General features: G+C 39.0%; 1 protein-coding gene across 4 annotated transcripts in view; it reads left to right on the forward strand.

The window, feature by feature from the left end:
* The first annotated feature begins 4,315 nt into the window (after positions 1-4,315).
* CR2 (complement C3d receptor 2) overlaps positions 4,316-23,243 on the forward strand; it is a 49,277-nt gene continuing 30,349 nt past the window's right edge. For 2 of the 4 annotated variants that reach the window (NM_001198991.1, XM_024976066.2), the window contains 5 exon segments: positions 4,316-4,464; positions 17,387-17,566; positions 19,587-19,686; positions 20,111-20,196; positions 21,675-22,073. In NM_001198991.1, coding sequence (NP_001185920.1) covers positions 4,407-4,464; positions 17,387-17,566; positions 19,587-19,686; positions 20,111-20,196; positions 21,675-22,073 — 823 coding nt within the window. In that variant the 5' untranslated portion in view covers positions 4,316-4,406. 4 annotated transcript variants of the gene reach the window in all.

The following is a 23,243-nucleotide window of genomic DNA, read 5'->3' on the forward strand; positions in this document are numbered from 1 at the left end:
CCCAAAATGATTCACAGATTCAATGCAATCCCAATTAAAATTTCAATGGTAGTTTCAACATAAACAGAAAAAAAAAATCCTAAAATTTGTGTGAAGCCACAAGATACCCCTAATAGCCAAAGCAATCTTGGGAAAGAAACAAAACTGGAGGCATCACACTTCCTAATTTCAAACTATAAAGAAAAAAAGAAAAAAACCCAGCTTTTTTTTTTTTCCCCTATGTAGGGAAAAACCCAATTGTTCCCCACTGTGTGTTTCTTTCTTGTGTGTCTCCTTTACCATTAGTAGAACATTCCTTTTTACACTTCTGGTGACCAAATGCCTGGAGAAATTTACCCACCTCAAGCAATTCTCTGCAACATCACCTGAGTGTCCTGAACTACAATTATGACACTTTATACCCAGAGATTGCATCACATCCCACATGTTAAGGGCTCAGCCCTACAAGACTACTCTCATCCCAACTCAGTTGCCGTTCAGAAACCCAGTTTATCTCCTGTGGCCATGACCAACTGGCTATAGATTGGAGGTTAAAAAAACCTCCTTCTTGAGTCTGATCAATTTGCTAGAGAAGCTCATAAAACTCAGGGCCACACTGCCTCACATTTATCAGTTTATTAAAGGATATAATAAAGGATGAACTTCCCTGGTGGCTCAGTGGTAAAGAATCTGCCTGCCATTGAAGGAGATGCTAAGAAAAGCATGCTCAATCCCTGGGTTGGGAAGATCCCCTAGAGAAGGAAATGGCAACCCACTCCACTAGTTCTAGCCTGGAAAATTCCATGGACAGAGGAGCCTCATGGGCTACAACCCATGGGATCACAAAGAGTCAGACATGACTGAGCACACCTTCACCTCACCACCATAATAAAGGTTACAGATGGACAACCAGATGAAGAGATACTTAGGGCAAGCTCTAGGAGGGACCCAAATGTAGGAACTTCTGTACACGTGGACTGGGAGTATGTCACCTTCCTGGTGCGAATGTCTTCACCAGCCAGGAAGCTCTCTATGGCTGCACTATTGGGATTTTATAGAGGTTTCTTCATGTAGGGGTGGTCAATTATTAACTCCATGTCTAGCCTCTCCCCTCTCTGGAGGATGGGAAAGGGAGGGGGCAAAACTTGCAAGCTTCTAATGATGACTTTGTCTTTCTAGTGACAAGCCTCCATCCAGAAGTCCTGCAAGAGTCACCTCAACAGAACAAAAGATGTTCCTAGTGCTCATATCATGAAAATTTACTAGGGTTTTATGAGCTGTGTTAGGGTAGAATCAAAGACATATGTTAGAACAAGATATTCTCCTGGTAAACACCTAGAAAATATCAAGGATTTTAGGAGCTCTGTGCCAGGAACAAGGAGCAGAGATCAACACATATATTTTACATTATCTCATGTAAACTATATTACAAAGCTATAAAAATCAAAAGAGTATGGTATTTGTATAAAAACAGACACACAGATCAATGGAAAACAATAGAGCACTCAAAAATTAACCCATATATATAAGATTAATTATTTTACAACAAAGGAGCCAAGAATAAACAATGAATAGAGGATGCTCTCTTCTGTAAATGGTGTTAGTAAAACTCTACAACCATAAGCAAAAGAAAGAAACTGAACCATCTCACACCATACACAAAAATCAACTGAAAATGCATTGAAGACTTGAATGTAAGGCCTGAAACATTAAATACCTGGAAGAACACATGGGGGTAAGCTCTTTGACATTGGTCTTGACAATTTTTTCTTTGATTTGACACCCAAAGACAACATATGCAAAAAACAAACAACTATTACTACATCAAACTAAAAAGCTTCTACATATCACACATAAAAAGATGCTCAACATGATCAATCATCAAGGAAATGCAAACCAAAACCAAAATGGGGTATCACTTCACACATGTTAGAATGGCTACCATGATAAGGGATAACAAGTGTTGAATAGGATGTGTATAAAAAGGATTCATATGAATTGATGGAGCTACTATGGAAAAAGAGTAGTTCCTCAAAAAAATAAAATACAGAACTGCTATATTATCCAGCAGTTCCACTTCTGTGTATACATCAGGAGAGGAAAATAAAAATGTGCATATATATATATATATTCAACCATAAAAAGAATGAATCTTGCCATTTTTTATAACATGGATGAACTTCGGAAGCATTATACTAAGTGAAACAAGTTGAACAGGGGAAGACAAATACTGTATGATCTTATTTACATGTGAAATCTAAAAAGAATGAACTTATAATTACAGAACAGATTGATGGCTGCCAGAGATAGCGGCAGGTGGGAAGTGGGGAAAATGAGTGAAGGTGGTCAGAAGACACAACCTTCCAGTTATAAGATAAATAAGTTCTGGGTATATAATGCATAGCAGGATGACTATAGTCAACAATACTGTACTGCATATTTGAAAGTTGCTGAGAGAGTAGATCTTAAAAATTATTATAAGAAAACTCTGTAACTATGTGAGGTGATGGATGTTAACTAAACTTACCATTCTAATCATTTTTCAATATGTACATATATCAAATCATTATGATGTACACCTTAAACTAATACAATATTATATATCAACAAAACTGGAAATAGTTAAAATAAATATATATTACCAAAAAAGTTAATATCATCTGAGAACACCCATACAGAAACTCTCAGAATAATTTTTGACCATATATCTGGGCATCTCATAGACCAGTCAAGCTGACCCATAAAATTAACCATCACAAGTATCCAACAGGATACTATGGAAGTAATATAGTATGAGTTCTGACAATAAATTTTAAATGACATTGTGACTTCTGCTTTTTTCTCTTGTTCTATAAGAAGCCAGCTGGCATATCACAAGGACACTCAAATAGTCCTAGGGCACGGTCCTCCTCGTGAGGATTTCTGACCTCCAACCTACAGCCATGTGGTTAAGTCATCTTAGACTTAGACCCTCCAGTCTCAGTCCAACTTTCAGATGATTGCAGTTCTGGCCAATGTCTGGACTGCAACCTCATGAAAGTGCTCGAGCCAGAACCACCTTGCTTATCACGCTCTCAAATTCCTGACACACAGCAATTGTGTGAGATAATGTGTGTTTATTCTTGCTTTAAATTAATAAGGGTAATTTACTACTAGAAATAGGTAACTAATTTAAAAGTCATTAAACAAAAATAATTGCTGTGTGCTTTCAAAAATTTCAAGGTCAGGAAAACAGAAAAACAAAAAGACTTTATCGGAATAAATGAGAAAAAATAACAACAACAACAATCTAATGCAATGAATGATCCTAGAATGACTCAGCACCAGAAAAGAGTGGGTGTGTGTTCCTTTGTGCATGAATTGGCACTGGCCTTCCCCCACATTTTTTGCCATAATAACGACTATTAGATGATTGGAGAAATCTGTATGGTCTGTCCCTTAGGTAATACGTTAATTTCCTGTTTTTGCTCATTGTACTGAAATTATGTAAGACTATATTCTCGTTTTTAGGAAATACATATTGAAGTATTTAGAAGAGGGGCATCATGCCTGTAACTTATCTCAGAGAGTTCTAAAGTAAAAATTTATATAATTGTAATCATATACACTTATAAACCTATATGTGTATATATCTAAATCTCTATATAACTATATCATAGTTATTTATCTAGAAAGAGGGAGAGCTGGAGAATGAAAAAGAAAATATAGTGAAATGTTAACATTTGGGTAATCTGAGTGATGAATGTGTGGGGATCCTTTGTATTATTTTTGCAACTTTTCTGCCTTAGTTATTGCAAAATAAAAAGAAAAGGACATCAGAGGTGGTTGCTATTCCTTAGTTTCCTTTGTAAGTAAACGGTTTTCAAACGGAAGGTTGGAAACATGAATAACTTTTGAAATGAATTTAGCGGATCCAAACCAGAATTTTCAAGAGAGAGAAAGTGAGGGAAGCGGAAAGGGAAAGGGGAGAGGAGGGGAAGGGAGAGTGAGCAGAGGGAGGAAGGGTTGGACGGGGGAGGAGAGGAGATGATAGAACAGGACAGGACAGGAGAGCCTCATAGATCGGTCAGGGTAGTGCTATTTTGCTTCAGAGCCCCAGCGGCAAAAGTAGATGCCCTGGGCTGCGCGGTCCAAAAAGTTGGAAAGCGAGTGCACTAAAGATTGGCGTCTGGGCCAAACAGTGAATCAGAGTTTCTCCGCCCGCCGGCCCCGGGCCAACCCGCAGCTCCTTCTGCCACCCTCACGGTGCGGTCCCGCCCCCAGCAGCCTGCAGGTGTGCACTCAGGCTAGCACGTGGTGCCAGATACTACTTAAGGGCCCACCTTCCCCTGCTTGCAGCTGCCAGCTTCTCTAGCCCTGTCTTCTCGGAGCTGCTGGAGGCTCGCGGGTCTCAGAACGCATCCCGCCGCTGGGGCTGCAGCCGTGGCATGGGCGCCGCGGGCCCGATCTGGGTTTTCCTGACTCTTCTCGCGCCGGGGGTCCTCGGTGAGCTGGGAATGGGATCATGGAGGTAGGGAAGCTTCTGGGACCGGGATGGCCTCTGTGCCACGATGCAAAGGAAGCAGTCAAAAGTGAGAAGGTGGGACAACCTTGCCTGCTTCTCGCTCGTTTGGGGCACCTCTCTTGGTCCTGAAGGTCTTCGCTCGCTGCTCCCGTGCTGGGGCCACCAGTATCGCTGGATGCATGACGGAATGGCACTATGTGATCTGTCCAGTGTATCCTGTGGCGTGACGTGCCCGCCCCGTGCTCGCCGGGCTCCGAGCGGCCGGGACTCAGCATGTGCTCAGCGCTCTGGGTCCCTCAGGTCTGCGAGCGCTAATGCCGAGACCCTTATCCGAAACCTAGTTGTGCTGAGTGCAGTTGCATGCTCCGCTAGGCGCGGGAGTTTCTGCACACACTGAACGCCCCCCTGCCAATAAAAACAGCACAGCCTCCCGCTAGCTTCCCAAAAAGGAACAATGTCTGATTCCCAGGCGTGATTCTCGTATATATATATATATTTTAAATTTTGATGTGATATTGGTAGAGAGATCCTAAATGCTAAACATCTGGAGCTACTTAGAAAAGCTGATATATGAATAAAATACTGCAGTTCTTTGTGTTATTTATTGTCAAGGGCACCAGAAAGTGTCATTCAACGTTTATTATAATTTTCTTCCTCCAGATTGGTTTAATTTTAAATTGTAATTTAAATTGTAAATTAAGATTGGAGTCTGTTGGTAATAGGCTAGGTATAACTGTCTAATAATTTTCAGAGGACAGTGGATAAGAAATTTACTGTATACAGACCTCAATACCTACGTGACTTTTAGCAAGTCATTTAGTTCCCAAGCCTCAGTTTCTTCACCTTTAAAAGGAAGCTATTGATAAGCAGCCCTACCCTTACTGGACTGCCCTGAATAGCAGATGAAATTAAGCAAATGAAAGCTGGATGTTTGGTGTTATTACTAAATGCCAGTAATAAGATGACTATCTGGATCTGTTTTGATGGAGTCAGCATTTAAGCTTGACCACTGCCAGCTTGCTAGGGGATATTGCATACTTTGGTTCTATTACAATTTACTTTGTCAACTTCCTAACATTCAACTTTTTCCTGACCCTTAATTGAACATTTCCCCAAACCACTATCTCTCTCTCCTACCTATTAACTCTCTTTGAACAAATGTACTTTCACAACTTTCTCTAACACATCTTTGTGGCATTGTTCCTGACCAGACTTCTTGCCAGCGTTCCATTCGTTTTTCTAAATTTCAGAGAGGATGTTATCAATTGAAAATCAACTTCTTTAGCAACCCTGCCAATTCATTGTTCCCCCAAGGATGCCAGAGCATCCCCTTCCAGTACCAGAGCAGAACTATCCTCTCAGTCACTTAACTCCAGACACACGAAAGAGCAGGTTTACTGAACTGCCAGCTGTCATAACTAGTGTGCTTCTGTTGTTTGTCTTATCATTCTCACACCAGTATTCTGATCATTCTCATTATGATTACCTTTGTAACAACCTCCTCTCTTACAGGTTATTCTGATACTTGTCCAACCTTTCCAATCATGAAAACTAAAAATATCTTTTTCATTATTTCACTCCCTTGCTCAAAAATCTAAAAGGGCTTCCTACTGACTGTGGAATTAAGACTTTGGATCTCACTTAAGCGTACCCCTCCTGATTCCCTACCACTTCCTGCTCGTCTTGACTGACTATCACCCTATGATCTCTTGCTCATGCTCTGCTCATACCCTCTTCCTACTATGTACCCTCCCCTGTCCATCCCTTGGCTCTTGGCCAGTTCCTGCCTCTGAGGATGCTTAAGAAACTCTTGACATTCCTTTTACAAAAAGTATGCATACATATATTTTTCCAGTTTTATTGAAAAATAACTGATATACATCACTAAGTTTAAGGTGTACAGCATGATGGTTTGATTTGCACATACTGTAGAATGATTACCACAGTAAGTTTAGTTAACATCCATTTAGTTAACACAAGATAAAAAGAAAAGAAAAAAAATTTCTCCTTGTGATGAGAACTTAGTGAAGTGAAGTAGCTCAGTCGTGTCCAACTCTTTGCAACCCTGTGGACTGTAGCCCACGAGGCTCCTCTGTCCATGGGATTCTCCGGGCAAGAATACTGGAGTGGGTTGCCATTTCCTTCTCCAGGGGATCTTCCCAACCCAGGGTTCGAAACCAGGTCTCCCGCATTGCAGGCAGATGCTTTAACCTCTGAGCCATGAGTGAAGCCCAATGAGAACTTAGGACATACTCTATTAACAATTTTCCCACACATCATAAAACCATGTTAATTATAGTTATCATGTTGTACATTACATTGCTATACTTATTTTTCATATAACTGGAAATTTAAAACTTTTGATCATCTTCCTCCAATTCTCCTCCCATGCTCTGTCTTCAGTAATGGTAAATCAGATCTCTTTTTTCCTTGGAGTTTGGTATTTTTGTTTTTAGATTCCACATATAAGTGAAATGATACATTATTTGTATGTCTCTGACTTATTCACTCAGTATGCCTTCAAATATCCACGTTGTTGTGAATGGTAGGATTTCCTTGCTTTTTAATGGCTGAATAATATTTCATTGTATATATTCATCCACAACTTCTTCGTTCATTCATCTGTTGATGGACAACTAGGTTATTTACATGCGTTGGCTATGTTTACGTGTATAAATAATGCTGCTATGAACATGGGGGTACAGATATCTTTTCAAGTTAATGTTTTCATTTTCTTTGTATATATCCCTAGAAATGTAATTGTTGAATCATATGATAGTTCTATTGTTAATTTTTTGAGGAATTATGGTGACTTTTGGTTTCTAGGTTCCATCTTACCTTCCAGAGATATGTCTGGGAGTTGGCTTAGAAATCCAAGATTTAACAAGCATTCTGAAAAATTCTGAAGCAATTTTTAAAGTTTTAAAGACCAAATTTCCTTCTCAGAGTGGTTTTGTTTTTCCCCTTTTGCCTATTTGCATAAACCAATTCAAATTTCTTATACTCTTAAATTTCACTCTTACCTTGACTGACAGCCTCACCTCACTCAACACTAAGGAAACAAAATCATTAAAAGAAATTCCCCTATTTTCCAATCATTTACCTCTGTCTGAAATCAGATCCTTTTCTCTCCTTTGCTTAAAACCTGCCAAGGGTTTCCCATCACACTGAGACAAAATCCATGCTCCTTAAACTCAATGCCAAGCCTCTGCCTCTCTCTGAAATTCTCTATATTCCTCACTCACCACCTCTGTTCCAGCCATGCTGACCTTCTTTCTGTTCCTTAATTGGAGTCACACTTGTTTAGCTATTGCACTAGTTTTCCTCTGATAAATACTTGTCTACAGGTCACCCCTTACCTGTCTCCTCAACATTCAGGTCTCAGACCCACTGTTATTCTTCTCTGACTCTTTGACTCTTACCTGAAGTAGCTCCTGCCCCAGGTCACTCTATCACATAACCATGTTCTTTTTTCCACAGAGCACCTATCATCATATAAAACCTTTTAATTTATTTACTTGTTTGTTCCCTTACCAGGCCATGAGAACAAGGCCTTTATCTGTCTTATTGCCTGATGAATCCCCAGCATTTGCATATATCTAGGAGTTCAGTAAGAAATTTCTATTTTCTTCTATAACAATGGAAGAAGTATCCTTCCTCCTGACAAAAGTCATCTCCTCTTTCTGTGTTCATGATCACAATCCATCCTCTGTTTCCTGTGCAAAGACTTTACCTCTGCAGATATCCCCTGTCTCGTATCATCCATTTGTATCTCTCCCTTGGATGATCCCCACCAGCAGTTAAATATGCCCCAGGGCATACTTTCTTTGGTTGCAGGAAGAAGCTTTTCATGATCCAGTGGCATTCCATTTTTTTGTCCTTTTTCTCATCTTTCTCAGCAAAAATTCTCATTGACTACTTTCTCACACTTATTTTTCTCATTAATCCTTCCCAGACAGGCTTCTTTCCACACTATTGTCTTGAAGCTATTCTCATCAAGGTCAGTACTGACCTTCTGCTAACAAATCCAATGGTCATTTTTCTATCTTTATCTTTCTCAGTCTTTCAGCAAAAGCTGACTGACTTCTGCCTCTTGAAACAGTTTTCATTATCATCTTCCAAAACAAGACACTCTTATCTATTTTTTCCTATTTTTACCTATTTTCTCTGGTTACCTTTAGTCTCTTTTGCCCTATCTCTAATATTTTTAGAGGGTCTTAGGGTTCAGTCCTGGGCCTCTTCTGTTTTCCTCCATACTTTATTCCTAAGAGAGCTATCCAGTCTCATGACTTTAAATACTATTTATATGTTGATGACTCATACGTATTATCTGTAGCCCTGAGCTCTCTCCTGAGACTCAAATTTGTGCATGCAATTGCATTTGCATCTTAATGTCCACTGAGTATGTTAAATATACCAAGTCTAAAGTGGAACCAATTCTGTACATTCCCCACAACACACACATGTGCACACGTGCACACACACACGTGCACGTGTGCACACACACGCACACAGACACAGGTCCATTCCAATCTCAATACATTGTATTACCATCAACCAAGTAGCTCAAATCAAAAGCTTAAAAGCCATTTATTAGGTTTTTCCTGGTGGTCCAGTGGTTAAAACTCTGTGTTCCCAATGCAGGGGGCTTTGGTTTGATCCTTGGTCAGGGACCTAGATCCCACATGCATCAAATAAGTCCCAGTGCAGTCAAATAAATGAATAAATAAAATAAATTTTGTTTAAAAAAGCCTGAAGCCATTACTGAATACTCCCATTCCCTTAGCCCCACATCTAGTACAATGGAGTCCTACCAATTTTATTTCTATAGTATATTCCTAGTTTATCTGTTTCTGTCTCCTTGTATCCAAGCTTTATTTTATTTGGGCTAATCTACTTTAATAGCCCCCAGATTGTACTTCCTACTTCTGAAAGTAAAAGTCCAGTCCATTCTCCATCCAATTACCAGATTATTCTTTTTAAAAGTTAAACTAGATCACATGACTCTCTTGCTTGAACTCTCCAATGACATCCACCCAAAAGAACATGGTGACATCCTACTGTAGACTAAGAAGCCCTGTGCAATTCTTTCTGCTGGGCTTTCTAGCTTCATCCCATTTCACTCTGATCACCAAATTCCAGCCACACTTGCCTTTTGTCTTTGTGACCCCATGGACTATAGCCCACCAGTCTCCGCTGTCCATTGGAATTCTCCAGGCAAGAATACTGGAATGGGTAGCCATGCCCTGGGATCTTATCAACCCTAGGATTGAACCCAGGTCTCCCACATTGCAGGCAGATTCTTTACCATCTGAGCCACCAGGGAAGCCCTAGTCTATTCCTAAGGCATAGCAAATCCATTGCTTTTACCCAGCACCTTACCTTGCTGACACCTTCTTATCCTTCAGTCATAACTCAAATGTCTATTCTTCATAGGTTTTCCTTAATCATCATAACTGAAGTTGTATGCCATCCTGTCTCCTCTTTTCCTAGTCCATTACATTTTGATACATAATTCTGTTTATTTCCTTTATATATCATCTATTTATTTATAGTCTACCTCCCTCTATTTTAATATAAATTCCATGAAGGTGAGAACCTTGTGTCTAATGTTCACTGATGCATATTCTGTATTTAAGACAGTATCTTGGTTAATACCTGCACTGGTCATTCAAAAATTATCAAATAGTAAGGAAACCAGTGTTTTGATATTTGATCATAATAATTCTCATTATCTATAATATTTTCTCCTTCTATCTGCTATCTGTCTTAAATTTCAGGTTTATTTTTATTATCCTATATATTTGTTCTTTATTCATTTCAAATGGACTTCTAAGCCAGTTCAGGTAAATCTCCTTAAACACAAATAAAGAATTAAATATATTTTTGTTTCTAGAAACTCCTTTGCATACTTAGTTTTAACATGGTTTATGTGATGTGTATGTCAATATTTTGTCACTATCTTCTATTTTAGATCCTATCATTATTTATACTGATGTTTAGTCCTGATTTTATTTTATTTATTTATTTTTTTAATGAGAAAACAGATGAGTTTATTTTTAATTCCATATAGTCACACAAGGGCTTCCCAGGTGGCATAGTGGTAAAGAATCCACTTGCCAAGCAGGAGATGTGGGTCCCATCCCTGGGTCAGGAATACCCTCTGGAGAAGTACATGGCAACCCAACTTCAGCGTTCTGTCCTGGGAAATCCCATGGACAGAAGAGCCAGGTGTGCTCCAGCCCACAGTGTCACAAAGAGTCGGATACCACTTAGCGACTAAACAGCAGCAGCAACACAGTCACGTATATCTTTGTGAAAAGCTGTTTCAATATTGGACTCAGCACTGCTTTTGGAGTCCTTGAATTTGGTCCCTTATAGAGTGGAAGGATCAGTCTTTTCTTTTTTTTTTTCCCTCTCCCACAGAGTCCATAAGCCTGTTCTATACATCAGTGTCTCTTTTGCTGTCTCGTATACAGGGTTATCGTTACCATCTTTCTAAATTCCATATATATGCGTTAGTATACTGTATTGGTGTTTGTCCTTCTGGCTTACTTCACTCTGTATAATAGGCTCCAGTTTCATCCACCTCATCAGAACTGATTCAAATGTATTCTTTTTAATGGCTGAGTAATACTCCATTGTGTATATGTACCACTGCTTTCTTATCCATTCATCTGCTGATGGACATCTAGGTTGCTTCCATGTCCTGGCTATTATAAACAGTGCTGCGATGAACATTGGGGTACACGTGTCTCTTTCCCTTCTGGTTTCCTCAGTGTGTATGCCCAGCAGTGGGATTGCTGGATCATAAGGCAGTTCTATTTCCAGTTTTTTAAGGAATCTCCACACTGTTCTCCATAGTGGTTGTACTAGTTTGCATTCCCACCAACAGTGTAAGAGGGTTCCCTTTTCTCCACACCCTCTCCAGCATTTATTATTTGTAGACTTTTGGATCGCAGCCATTCTGACTGGTGTGAAATGGTATCTCATAGTGGTTTTGATTTGCATTTCTCTGATAATGAGTGATGTTGAGCATCTTTTCATGTGTTTGTTAGCCATCTGTATGTCTTCTTTGGAGAAATGTCTATTTAGATCTTTGGCCCATTTTTTGATTGGGTCATTTATTTTTCTAGAGTTGAGCTGTAGGAGTTGCTTGTATATTTACAACCTTAGGATCAACCTTAGGTCTCCTGCATTGCAGGCAGATTCTTTACCATTTGAGCCACAAGGGAAGCCCTACTAATAAGAGTTGATGTCCCCGCAAAGAGAGAAAGTTCCTAAGTCTCTTTGAAGATAAGAATTTCCTAATATTTCTCATCCAGAAAGTGTGATTCTTACTTAATTTCACCCCCAAATGTCATGTTATAAATTAACTTCTACATTTTGCTTCTCCAAGATCTTGGTTGCATCTTAGTCCATGTCATCACTACTGAAAAAATCTTGTAAATTCAGACAGGTTTTCAGCTTATGGAATTATTTAGGGTTGTTCTTATTCACATTGGATATGTATAGGTTAAATCATTTGATTAGGGTGAATTGATACAAATAATGACAGGGTCGTGAAGTTGGTCTTCATTGAGGTCAAACCCTGACTTTCCCCATAGAGTCTTGCTGTTTTGCAAAAGTATATGCTTGAAGACATTTGTAGTTGTTAATGGAGGAAAACAGAGGAGTTGAGAAAAGAAACAGGAGACCTACAGTGTGACATGGGTCCCAACAGTAAAGGCTATTCTTAGATCCTGTCGACCAGTTCAGTCACTCAGTTGTGTCTAACTCTTTGTGACCCCATGGACTCCAGCACGTGAAGCTGCCTTGTCCATCACCAACTCCCAGGTCTTGCTCAAACTCATGTCTACTGAGTTGGTGATGCCATGCAACCATCTCATCCTCTGTTATCCGCTTCTCTTCCTGTCTTCAATCTTCCTCAGCACCAGGGTCTTTTCCAAAGAGTTGGTTCTTCCTATCAAGTAGCCAAAGTATTGGAGCTTCAGCTTCAGCATCAGTCCATCCAATGAATATTCAGGACTCATTTCCTTTAGGATGGACTGGTTGGATCTCCTTGCAGTCCAAGGAGTTCTCAAGTGTTTTATCCAGCACCACGGTTCAAAAGCATCAATTCTTCGGTGCTCAGCTTTCTTTATAGTCCAACTTTCACATCCTAACATAACTACTGGAAAAACCATAGCTTTGACTATACAGAACTTTGTCGGCAAAGTAATGTCTCTGGTTTTTAATATTCTGTCTAGGTTAGTCATAGCTTTTCTTATAAGGAGCAAGCATCTTTTAATTTCATGGCTGCAGTCACCATCTGCAGTGATTTTGGAGCCCAAGAAAATAAAGTCTCTCACTTTTTCCATTGTTTCTGCATCAATTTGCCATGAAGTTATGGGACCAGATGCCATGATCTTCATTTTTTGAATATTGAGCTTTAAGCCAGCTTTTTTACTCTCTTATTTCACTTTCATCAAGAGGCTCTTCACTTCCTCTTCACTTTCTGCCATAATGGTGTTGTCATCTTCATACCTGAGGTTATTGATATTTCTCCCAGCATTCTTGATTCCAGCCCAGCATTTTCATGATGAACTCTGAATATAAGTTAAATATGCAGGGTAACATTATACAGCATTGACATACACCTTTCCCAGTTTGGAACCAGTTTGTTGTTCCATGTCCTGTTCTAACTGCTGCTTCTTGACCTGCATACAGATTTCTCAGGAGACAGGTAAGGTGGTCTGGGATTCCAATTTCTTTAAGAATTTTCCAAAGTTTGTTGTGATCCACACAGTCAAAGGCTTTGGCATAGTCAATAAAGAAAAAGTAGATGTTTTTCTGGAACTCTTGCTTTTTCTATGTTCCAATGGATGTTGGCAGTTTGATCTCTTGTTCCGTTGCCTTATAAATCCAGCTTGAATATTTGGAAATTCTTGGTTCAGGTACTGTTGAAGCCTGGCTTGGAGAATTTTGAGCATTACATCGCTAGGGTGTGAGATGAATGCAACTGTGCGGTAGTTTGAGGCTACTTTGGCATTGCCTTTTTTTGAGATTGGAATGAAAACTGACTTTTCCCAGTCCCGTGGTCACTGCTGAGTTTTCCAAATTTGCTGGCATATTGAGTGCAGCACTTTCACAGATTCATCTTTTAGGACTCGAGACAGCTCATCTGGAATTCCATCACCTCCACTAGCTTTGTTTGTCATGATGCTGCCTAAGGCCCACTTAACTTCCGAATCCAGGATATCTGTCTCTAGGTGAGTGATCACACCATTGTGGTTATCTGGGTCATTAACATATTTTTTGTGTAGTTCTTCTGTGTTTTCTTGCCACCTCTTCTTAATATCTTCTGCTTCTGTTAGGTCGATACCATTTCTGGTCTTTATTTTGCCCAATCTTGCATGAAATTTTCCCTCGGTATCTCATTTTCTTGAAGCAATATCTAGTCTTCCCATTCTTTTATTTTCCTCTATTTCTTTGCATCGATTGCTGAGGAAGGCTTTTGTATCTCTCCTTGGTATTCTTTGAAACTCTGCATTCAGATGAGTATATCATTCCTTTTCTCCCTTGCTTTTCACTTTTTTTCTTTTCTCAGCTATTTGTAAGGCCTCCTCAGGCAATCATTTTGCCTTTTTGCATTTCTTTTTCTTGGGGATGGTCTCGATCACTGCCTCCTGTACAACGTCATGAACCTCCGTCCATAGTTCTTCAGGGATTCTATCACATCTAATTCTTTGAGTATATTTGTCACCTCCACTGTGTAATCATAAGGGATTTGATTTAGGTCATACCTGAATGGTCTAGTGGTTTTCCCTACTTTCTTCAATTTAAGTCTGATTGTTGCAATAAGGAATTCATGATCTGAGCCATAATCAGCCACAATCAGTCTTGTTTTTGCTAAGGGTATAGAACTTCTCCATCTTCAGCTGCAAAGAGTGTAATCAATCTGATTTCAGTATTGACCATCTGGTGATGTCCCTGTGTAGTATCATCACTTGTATTGTTGGAAAAGGGTGTTTGCTATGACCAATGCATTCTCTTGGCAAAACTCTGTTAGCCTTTGCCCTTTCATTTTGTACTCCAAGGCCAAATTTGCCTGTCACTCCAGGTATCTCTTGACTTCCTACTTTTGCATTCCAGTGCCCTATGATGAAAAGGACATCTTTTTTTTTGGTACTAGTTCTGGAAGGTCTTGTAGGTCATCACAGAACTGTTCCACTTCAGCTTCTTTGGCATTAGTGGTTGGGGATTACTTGAATTACTGTGATACTGAATGGTTTGCCTTGGAAATGAACAGAAACCATTCTGTCATTTTTAAGAACGCACCCAAGTACTGCATTTCAGACTGTTCTGTTGACTATGAGGGAGACTCCATGTCTTCTAAGGGATTCTTGCCCACAGTAATAAATATAATGGTTATCTGAATTAAGTTCTCCCATTCCAGGCCATTTTATTTCACTGATTTCTAAAATGTCGATGTTCACTCTTGCCACCTCCTGTTTGATAACTTCCAATTTTCCTTAATTCATGGACCTAACATTCCAGGTTCCTGTGCAATACCATTCTTTACAGCATCAGACTTTATTTCCATCACTAGTCACATCCTCAACTAGGTGGTCCTTTCACTTTGACTCAGTTTCTTTATTCTTTTTGGAGTTATTTCTCCACTCTTCTCCAGTAGCATATTGGGCACCTACTGACCTGGGGATTTCAGCTTTCAGTGTCTTATCTTTTTGCCTTTTCATAGTCTTTATGGAATTCTCAAGGCACGAATACTGAAGTGGTTTGCCATTCCTTTTTCCAGTGGACAATGTTTTGTAAGAACTCTCCCCATGCCCTACACAGCATGGCTCACAGTTTCCTTGAGTTAGACAAGGCTGTGGTCCATGTGAACAGCTTGGTTAGTTTTCTGTGATTGTGGTTTTCATTCTCTGCCCTCTGAGGGATAAGGATAAGAGGCTTATGGAAGCTTCCTGATCGGGGAGACTGACTGTGGGGGAAACTGGGTCTTGTTCTGATGGATGGGGCCATGCTCAGTAAATCTTTAATCCAATTATCTGTGCACGGGCGGGGCTGTGTTCCCTCCCTGTTGTTTGGCCTATGCCTCCACCAGAGACTCCTGTCTGTATGACTCCACCAATAGAAGTGTTGGCTACAAAAACACTGGATTCAGCTATAATCTTGGGAGGTCTGTGTTTTCCTTTGTGTCAGTTAGTCCATGTTTGTTCTTTGACTTGCACCTGTAACTGTTTCAGATTTGTTTGAAAAAGGAGATTTATAGATTTGATATTCAAATATACCATCATTGTGGAGATGAAACTTGAACTGTCTTTCATATCTAGAAAAATTCTTTTCAAGGTACACTGTAAAGCATCAGGTCATTACAGTTTTTTTTTTTTTCCTCACCTCCTAGAATAAGATTTGTTTCTTTTTAATCATCATAATCACAATTACTTTAAGTCACAGAGACATATCTTGAAACAACTATCTCCTTTTATCTGGTACCCATCAGAAAGTATTTACTAAATGTTTTTGGGGGCATATTACTCCATTAGGTTAATGGAAAAAATAATGAAGAATAAAAAACAATTCTATTTTCTCCTTCAGTTCAGTTCAGTTCAGTTCAGTCGCTCAGTCGTGTCCGACTCTTTGCGACCCCATGAATCGCAGCATGCCAAGCCTCCCTGTCCATCACCAACTCCCAGAGTTCACTCAGACTCACATCCATCGAGTCAGTGATGCCATCCAGCCATCTCATCCTCTGTCGTCCCCTTCTGCTCCTGCCCCCTATCCCTCCCAGCATCAGAGTCTTTACCAATGAGTCAACTCTTTGCATGAGGTGGCCAAAGTACTGGAGTTTCAGCTTTAGCATCATTCCTTCCAAAGAAATCCCAGGGCTGATCTCCTTCAGAATGGACCGGTTGGATCTCCTTGCAGTCCAAGGGACTCTCAAGAGTCTTCTCCAACACCACAGTTCAAAAGCATCAATTCTTCGGCGCTCAGCCTTCTTCACAGTCCAACTCTCACATCCATACTTGACCACTGGAAAAACCATAGCCTTGACTAGACGAACCTTTGTTGGCAAAGTAATGTCTCTGCTTTTGAATATACTATCTAGGTTGGTCATAACTTTCCTTCCAAGGAGTAAGCGTCTATTAATTTCATGGCTGCAGTCACCATCTGCAGTGATTTTGGAGCCCAGAAAAATAAAGTCTGACACTGTTTCCACTGTTCCCCCATCTATCTGCCATGAAGTGATGGGACCAGATGCCATGATTTTCGTTTTCTGAATGTTGAGTTTTAAGCCAACTTTTTCACTCTCCTCTTTCACCTTCATCAAGAGGCTTTTGAGTTCCTCTTCACTTTCTGCCATAAGGGTGGTGTCATCTGCATATCTGAGGTTATTGATATTTCTCCCAGCAATCTTGATTCCAGCTTGTGCTTCTTCCAGCCCAGCATTTTCTCCTTACTAGGGCCTAAAGTTTTAAAGACTAAAATAGGAATGCTAATTCATAAAAGTAATTTTGGAGGTTCTTACATGAGATGAGGTCACAAAATCTGATATACTTGTTTCCTGTGATATTGAAGAAAAGTTTTTATACCATTTTAGTTTGTTTTTATGAGATTTTATAAAGGTGGAACTCCAGAGTCTTTGTGGCATTTTATTAAAAAATTATTTTCTCCAGCTCTTCTTCTGAAGTCTGTCATAAAAAGTCTTTGAACTCCTGAGCTTGTTTCTCTGTATATGCGTTCATACTGTAAGATACATTTTCTTTGACTCCCCCAAATATCTACATATTAGATTTAATTTCTAAAGATCAAATTTGTCATTGTAACTTGTGACCATACAGAAGCACAGTAGAGATTTTAGCCTCTCAGTTTTGATATTCCTGTGATCTTTGTCTCTAGGTCAGTGTAAATTCCTGCCAAGATATCCTTTTGCTAAGCCTAAAATTCAGAGTGATCAGTCTGAGTTTGCTGTTGGCAAAACTTGGGAATATGAGTGCCTTCCTGGGTATTTCAAGAAGTCATTCTTTGTCACCTGCCTAAAGACCTCCAACTGGTCAAATGCTCAGCAATTCTGTAAACGTGAGTAATCTGTAATAGAAGAATCTTTGAGTCTATAGCATGTCTCTATGGGCTAACCTGTAATTTTCAAGATAAAAGATAAGAAGATTAGTCAGTAATCTCAAATGAATGAGTTCCTAGATTCTCCATGTTTTCTTTTACTCCTAAGGGTATTAGATATTGGGTATTGGAGTTAAATCATCACAGCTGGCCAACTCTGTTTATCCTATAATTTTCATGACTTTGTTCTATGGTCTCTGTACTGTGTTATAGTGATCTTAAAAGTTATATATATCTTAATATATATAACTTTAAGTATATATATCTTTATATATATATATATATCTTTATATATATATATATATATATATATATATATATTAAAGTGAAATTGCTCAGTCGTGTCCAACTCTTTGCGACCCCATGGACTGTAGCCTACCAGTCTCCCCAGTCTATGGAATTTTCCAGGCAAGAATACTGGAGTGGGTTGCCATGTCCTTCTCCAGGGGATCTTCCCCACCCAGGAATCAAACCCGGGTTTCCCTCATTGCAGGCAGATGCTTTACCGTCTGAGCCAATTAGTACAAACTAATTCTAATATTAGTTTCACCTCAATCTTACCCAATTCAATTCAAGAAATATATTTGAATAATCACTAGGTATAAAGCATGAAGCTAGATGGTGGGGTTGGGGAGAGATATATAAATTAATATGCTAGTCTCTGAGGAACTCCTATACTATTCGTAGAGACTGGCTTTTAAGCAAACACTGTGCTATGGTATAATTTTTTAATCTATAGAGATAAAATTATATGACATCACAGAGAATAAATAATAAGTGCTATCTAGGAGAACCGGGACATCTGGGCATTACAGACAGAAAATAATAGCATATGTCAACATATAAAGATATGGAAGAACATGATGTCTTTGAAAAATACAAAATAGAAAAAAAAATTGTGGTTGGAACACAAGGTTCATGGTGAGAAATAGTAAATGATGAGGACTGGAACTTAACTGTCGTGGGCCATACATTTTTTCCCCAATGAACATTGGTAAGTGATTGTAATTTTTTGAATGTGGGGAGTAGCATGACTGCATTTGTGATTCTAAATGATAATGTGTGCAGTGGCATGAAACATTTACTGGACCAGTGGCAACCGGCATTAGAAAGGTACATTTTATTACTCAGTGATTTAATGAGAGATTTTAGTAGTAGCAAAATAATTGGTTTGGAGAGAGATTTCTGAAATCTAGTCATGAAAACTTGATGATCAATTGAATTAAGGACAGGTGGTAAATAATGAGCTATAGAAAGGAAATGATATATTTTTTTTTTTTTTTAAGCCACAAGACTTGCTAGATGTTGCCATCAACTGACAGAGTATAAAAGGGAGGAGAGACTATAAATTACAGTACCTGGTGGCTCAGAGGGTAAAGCATCTGCCTGCAATGCAGGAGACCTGGTTTAATCCCTGGGTCAGGAAGATCCCCTGGAGAAGGAAATGGCAACCCACTCCAGTACTCTTGGCCTGGAAAATCCCAAGGACAGAGAAGCCTGGTAGACTACAGTCCATGGGATTGCAAAGAGTTGGGACTTTGATGCTGGGAGGGATTGGGGGCAGGAGGAGAAGGGGACGACAGAAGATGAGATGGCTGGATGGCATCACTGACTCGATGGACATGAGTTTGAGTGAACTCTGAGAGTTGGTGATGGACAGGGAGGCCTGGCATGCTGCAATTCATGGGGTCGCAAAGAATCGGACATGACTGAGTGACTGAACTGAACTGAGAGACTATAAATTATGGTTGACCACAAATAATATTTTCATCCACACTTAGAAATATAGACTACAGGTTTTAAACAAATAGTGTTATGGAGTTGAAAGATAAAAATTTTCTAAATGTCCAAAAGTTCTTTGCATAAGCATGGGTAGGCTACTCAGCCAGTCCAGTCATATTGGAATTTAATAAAAGCAGAAAAAAATCCCTAAAATCCCAATCCCGATTTTTTTTTTTTTCTGTTTTGTTCTCCCTTGTAGGTAAATCATGTACGGTTCCTAGAGAACTCCTCCATGGCTCTGTCCACACACCTCAGGGTATCATGTTTGGGGCAACAATTACATTTTCTTGTGACAGAGGGTGAGTTGGCAGGAGACATCTCCAGAGTACGTGGATATTAGAACAGTAGTTTCAATGGAAATCATCTGTCTTCCAAAAAAAAAGATATGAGTAATTGCCACCCACCCTTAAAAATGGATAAATAAAAAGAATCACCTCTCTGATATGCTCCAGGGAGAACTGTTTAGGATGACCCACTAGAGTGGATCCTTAGAAGAGAAAAAATTTGCGCTACTCCTCTTCCAATTTTAAATCTTCAGTGTTAGTGACCAGGAGGTCAAATTTCATTTGTCTTTACATTGTTGAATCTTATGTATATGTCCATAGTCCTTCACCATTACTTTCACCATGATATTCTATTCTTTGCCATTCTTTCAGTGGAAAAAGTTCTAAGCTTTTCTAAAATGTCCAGCTGGGAGATGATCACTCATCTCTTTATCTTTAGATATCGACTCATTGGTGACACATCTGCTACATGTCTTATCTCAGACAATACAGTAACCTGGGATAAGGACCTACCCCTTTGTGAATGTGAGTAGAATTTTTGTTCTTGTCCCCCTCTAGAGGGAAAGTGGGCATCTACACATCAAAATAAGTACCCAGGAAGGTTACACTTGTTCTGAGCAGATCTGGACACAAATCTGTGATTTATTTTCTTCCATGCCCCCAATCCCACTACCCTTTCTTTCACTTACTGTACCTTGATGGTAAGTTAGTTCACAGTGAATAATTGCTCAAGTCTAAAATATGCTACAAGACTCCACTCTGCCAGCTTAAATCCAAGCAGAATTTATGGCACTCTAAGTACCTTTTGTAAGAGTTTATCTGTACTCTGGGGGTGAGGACTGGTGACTAAGTCATATTTAGGGGGTTTTATTAGGCCAGTTCCATGTACCTTGCTACCTTGATACTTTCCATTTAGAACCATCTTTGAGATGAGCTTACAGAATCTCAGCAATATGGGTTAATTGTAGGTGAAGTGGAAGTTTGGTTTGCAAGAGTTGAGACAAAATTCCCAGAAGATATTACATTTATTTTTAAATTTCTTTTCTTTTTATTTTATTGGAGGCTAATTACTTTACAATATTGTGGTGGTTTTTGCCATACATTGACATAAATCAGCCATGGGTGTACATGTGTTCCCTATCCTGAACCCTCATCCCACTCCCTCCCCATCCCATCCCTCAGGGTCATCCCAGTGCACCAGCCCTGAGCACCCTGTCTCATGCATTTAACATGGACTGGCAATCTGTTTCACATATGATAATATACATGTTTCATGCTATTCTCTCAGATCATCCTACCCTCGCCTTCTTCCACAGATTCCAAAAGACTGTTCTATACATCTGTGTCTCTTTTGCTGTCTCGCATATAGGGTCATTGTTACCATCTTTCTAAATTCCATATATATGCATTAGTATACTGTATTGGTGTTTTTCTTTCTGGCTTACTTCACTCTGTATAATAGGCTCCAGTTCATCCACCTCATTAGAACTGATTCAAATGTATTCTTTTTAATGGCTGAGTAATACTCCATTGTGTATATGTACCACTGCTTTCTTATCCATTCATCTGCTGATGGACATCTAGGTTGCTTCCATGTCCTGGCTATTATAAACACTGCTGTGATGAACATTGGGGTACACGTGTCTCTTTCCCTTCTGGTTTCCTCAGTGTGTATGCCCAGCAGTGGGATTGCTGGGTCATATGGCAGTTCTATTTCCAGTGTTTTAAGGAATCTCCACACTGTTCTCCATAGTGGCTGTACTAGTTTGCATTCCCACCAACAGTGTAAGAGGGTTCCCTTTTCTCCACACCCTCTCCAGCATTTATTGTTTGTAGACTGTTTGATAGCAGCCATTCTGACTGGCGTGAGATGGTACCTCATTGTGGTTTTGATTTGCATTTCTCTGATAATAAGTGATGTTGAGCATCTTTTCATGTGTTTGTTACAGAAGATATAATATTTAAATACCTTCTCTCTTTTCCTATCTACCACACTGCCAAAGCTATTCCTTGTGAGCCACCCCCAGCCATCTCTAATGGAGACTTTCAGAGCAGCAATAGAGACTACTTTTACTATGGAACAGTGGTTACTTATCAGTGCCATGTTGGACAGAATGGGAAAAAGCTGTTTGACCTCTTGGGTGAGAAGTCAATATATTGCACCAGCAAAGACAATCAAGTTGGCATCTGGAACAGCCCTCCCCCTCAGTGTATTCCGGTAGTCAAATGCCCAATTCCAGAAGTTGAAAATGGAGCTATGGAATCTGGATTTAGGCGTTCATTTTCTTTAAATGACTCTGTGATGTTTAAGTGTAAGCCTGGCTTTACCATGAAAGGCAGCAACACAGTATGGTGCCAACCAAACAGCAAATGGAATCCTCCACTGCCAAAGTGCTTCAAGGGTGAGTTGGGCTGCAACTTTGGGGATCTAGAAATAAAATGAGATTTTGGGAGAGATATATGTAGGATACCTATGAGAAGAGGATGATAAAGACAGTGTGTGTTGTTGGATATCCTGGTTAAAGAATTTAAAAGTAGCTAGGCAAAGATTCATAAATTTTCTAAAATATTTTTATTATAATACTACATACATATAGGTGTACAAAAGCTTTTCTACTATGCTTGATAAAGGCTTGAGAAAGAATAGCAGCAATAACAACAAAAAAGAGACAGAGAAATTGGAAAACATAAACTAAGTGAAATGGGAGCACTGAATATGAAATAGAAAAGGTGCAACAAACTAGATAAAAGTAAGAGATCATTATATAGTCCAGTTGCTTTTAAACATATCTGCTCATTAGAAACACACCTGGAGCTCTGGAGAGAAAAGTAGCAATACCTGGACATTTTTATTTTTCAAAAAAGAATCCAAAATAATTCTGCTATGTATCTGGATTTTAAAAAGTAAATTCAAGTTTTTCTATTAAATAGTAGTTTTAGTGATATAGAATTCTGTTATTTTCTGTTGACCAATCATGATACAGTGGTATTATGTGAATAATAGTTGCATAATCACAATAGTAAAATATGTTTATCAGTTTTCACAATCAATAGATAGACACAAATTAAAAGATATTTATAATTTTATAATGGAAACATGATCAACCTAACAATATAAAATAATTACATATTATTTGGGGGGTTAAATAGGGTGATGTGGTAAGTGGGAAAAAAAATTTTAAAGTAAACTTTGAAAGTAGTATCTAAATGTTGAAGAGATGAGAAATTTACTATATTCTGGGACAGAGCTAGATATACATTAATTTAGGGGAAATCAGAAGACACTAAAAAAAAAAAAAAAAAAGCAGATAGTACCAGAGCCAATGATCAAAGATTTTTATATGATTAAAATTGTATGTAGTTAGATTTTATTTAAATGAGGATAAAATTAACTCTTAATCCCATTAGCCAGGCCAGTAGGGAAAATTGATCAGAATTAGATTTAAATTACTATACGCTTTATACATTCTTCTATTGAAAAATGTAGCCTTTATGGAATAAGGTTAGAATTAAGACTGAGTCACTTCCCCCATTTCCCCTCTTTCTCCTACTTTTATTGAGAAATGCCCGAC

This window comes from Bos taurus, chromosome 16, assembly GCF_002263795.3.
Source record: "Bos taurus isolate L1 Dominette 01449 registration number 42190680 breed Hereford chromosome 16, ARS-UCD2.0, whole genome shotgun sequence".
NCBI lineage: Eukaryota > Metazoa > Chordata > Mammalia > Artiodactyla > Bovidae > Bos > Bos taurus.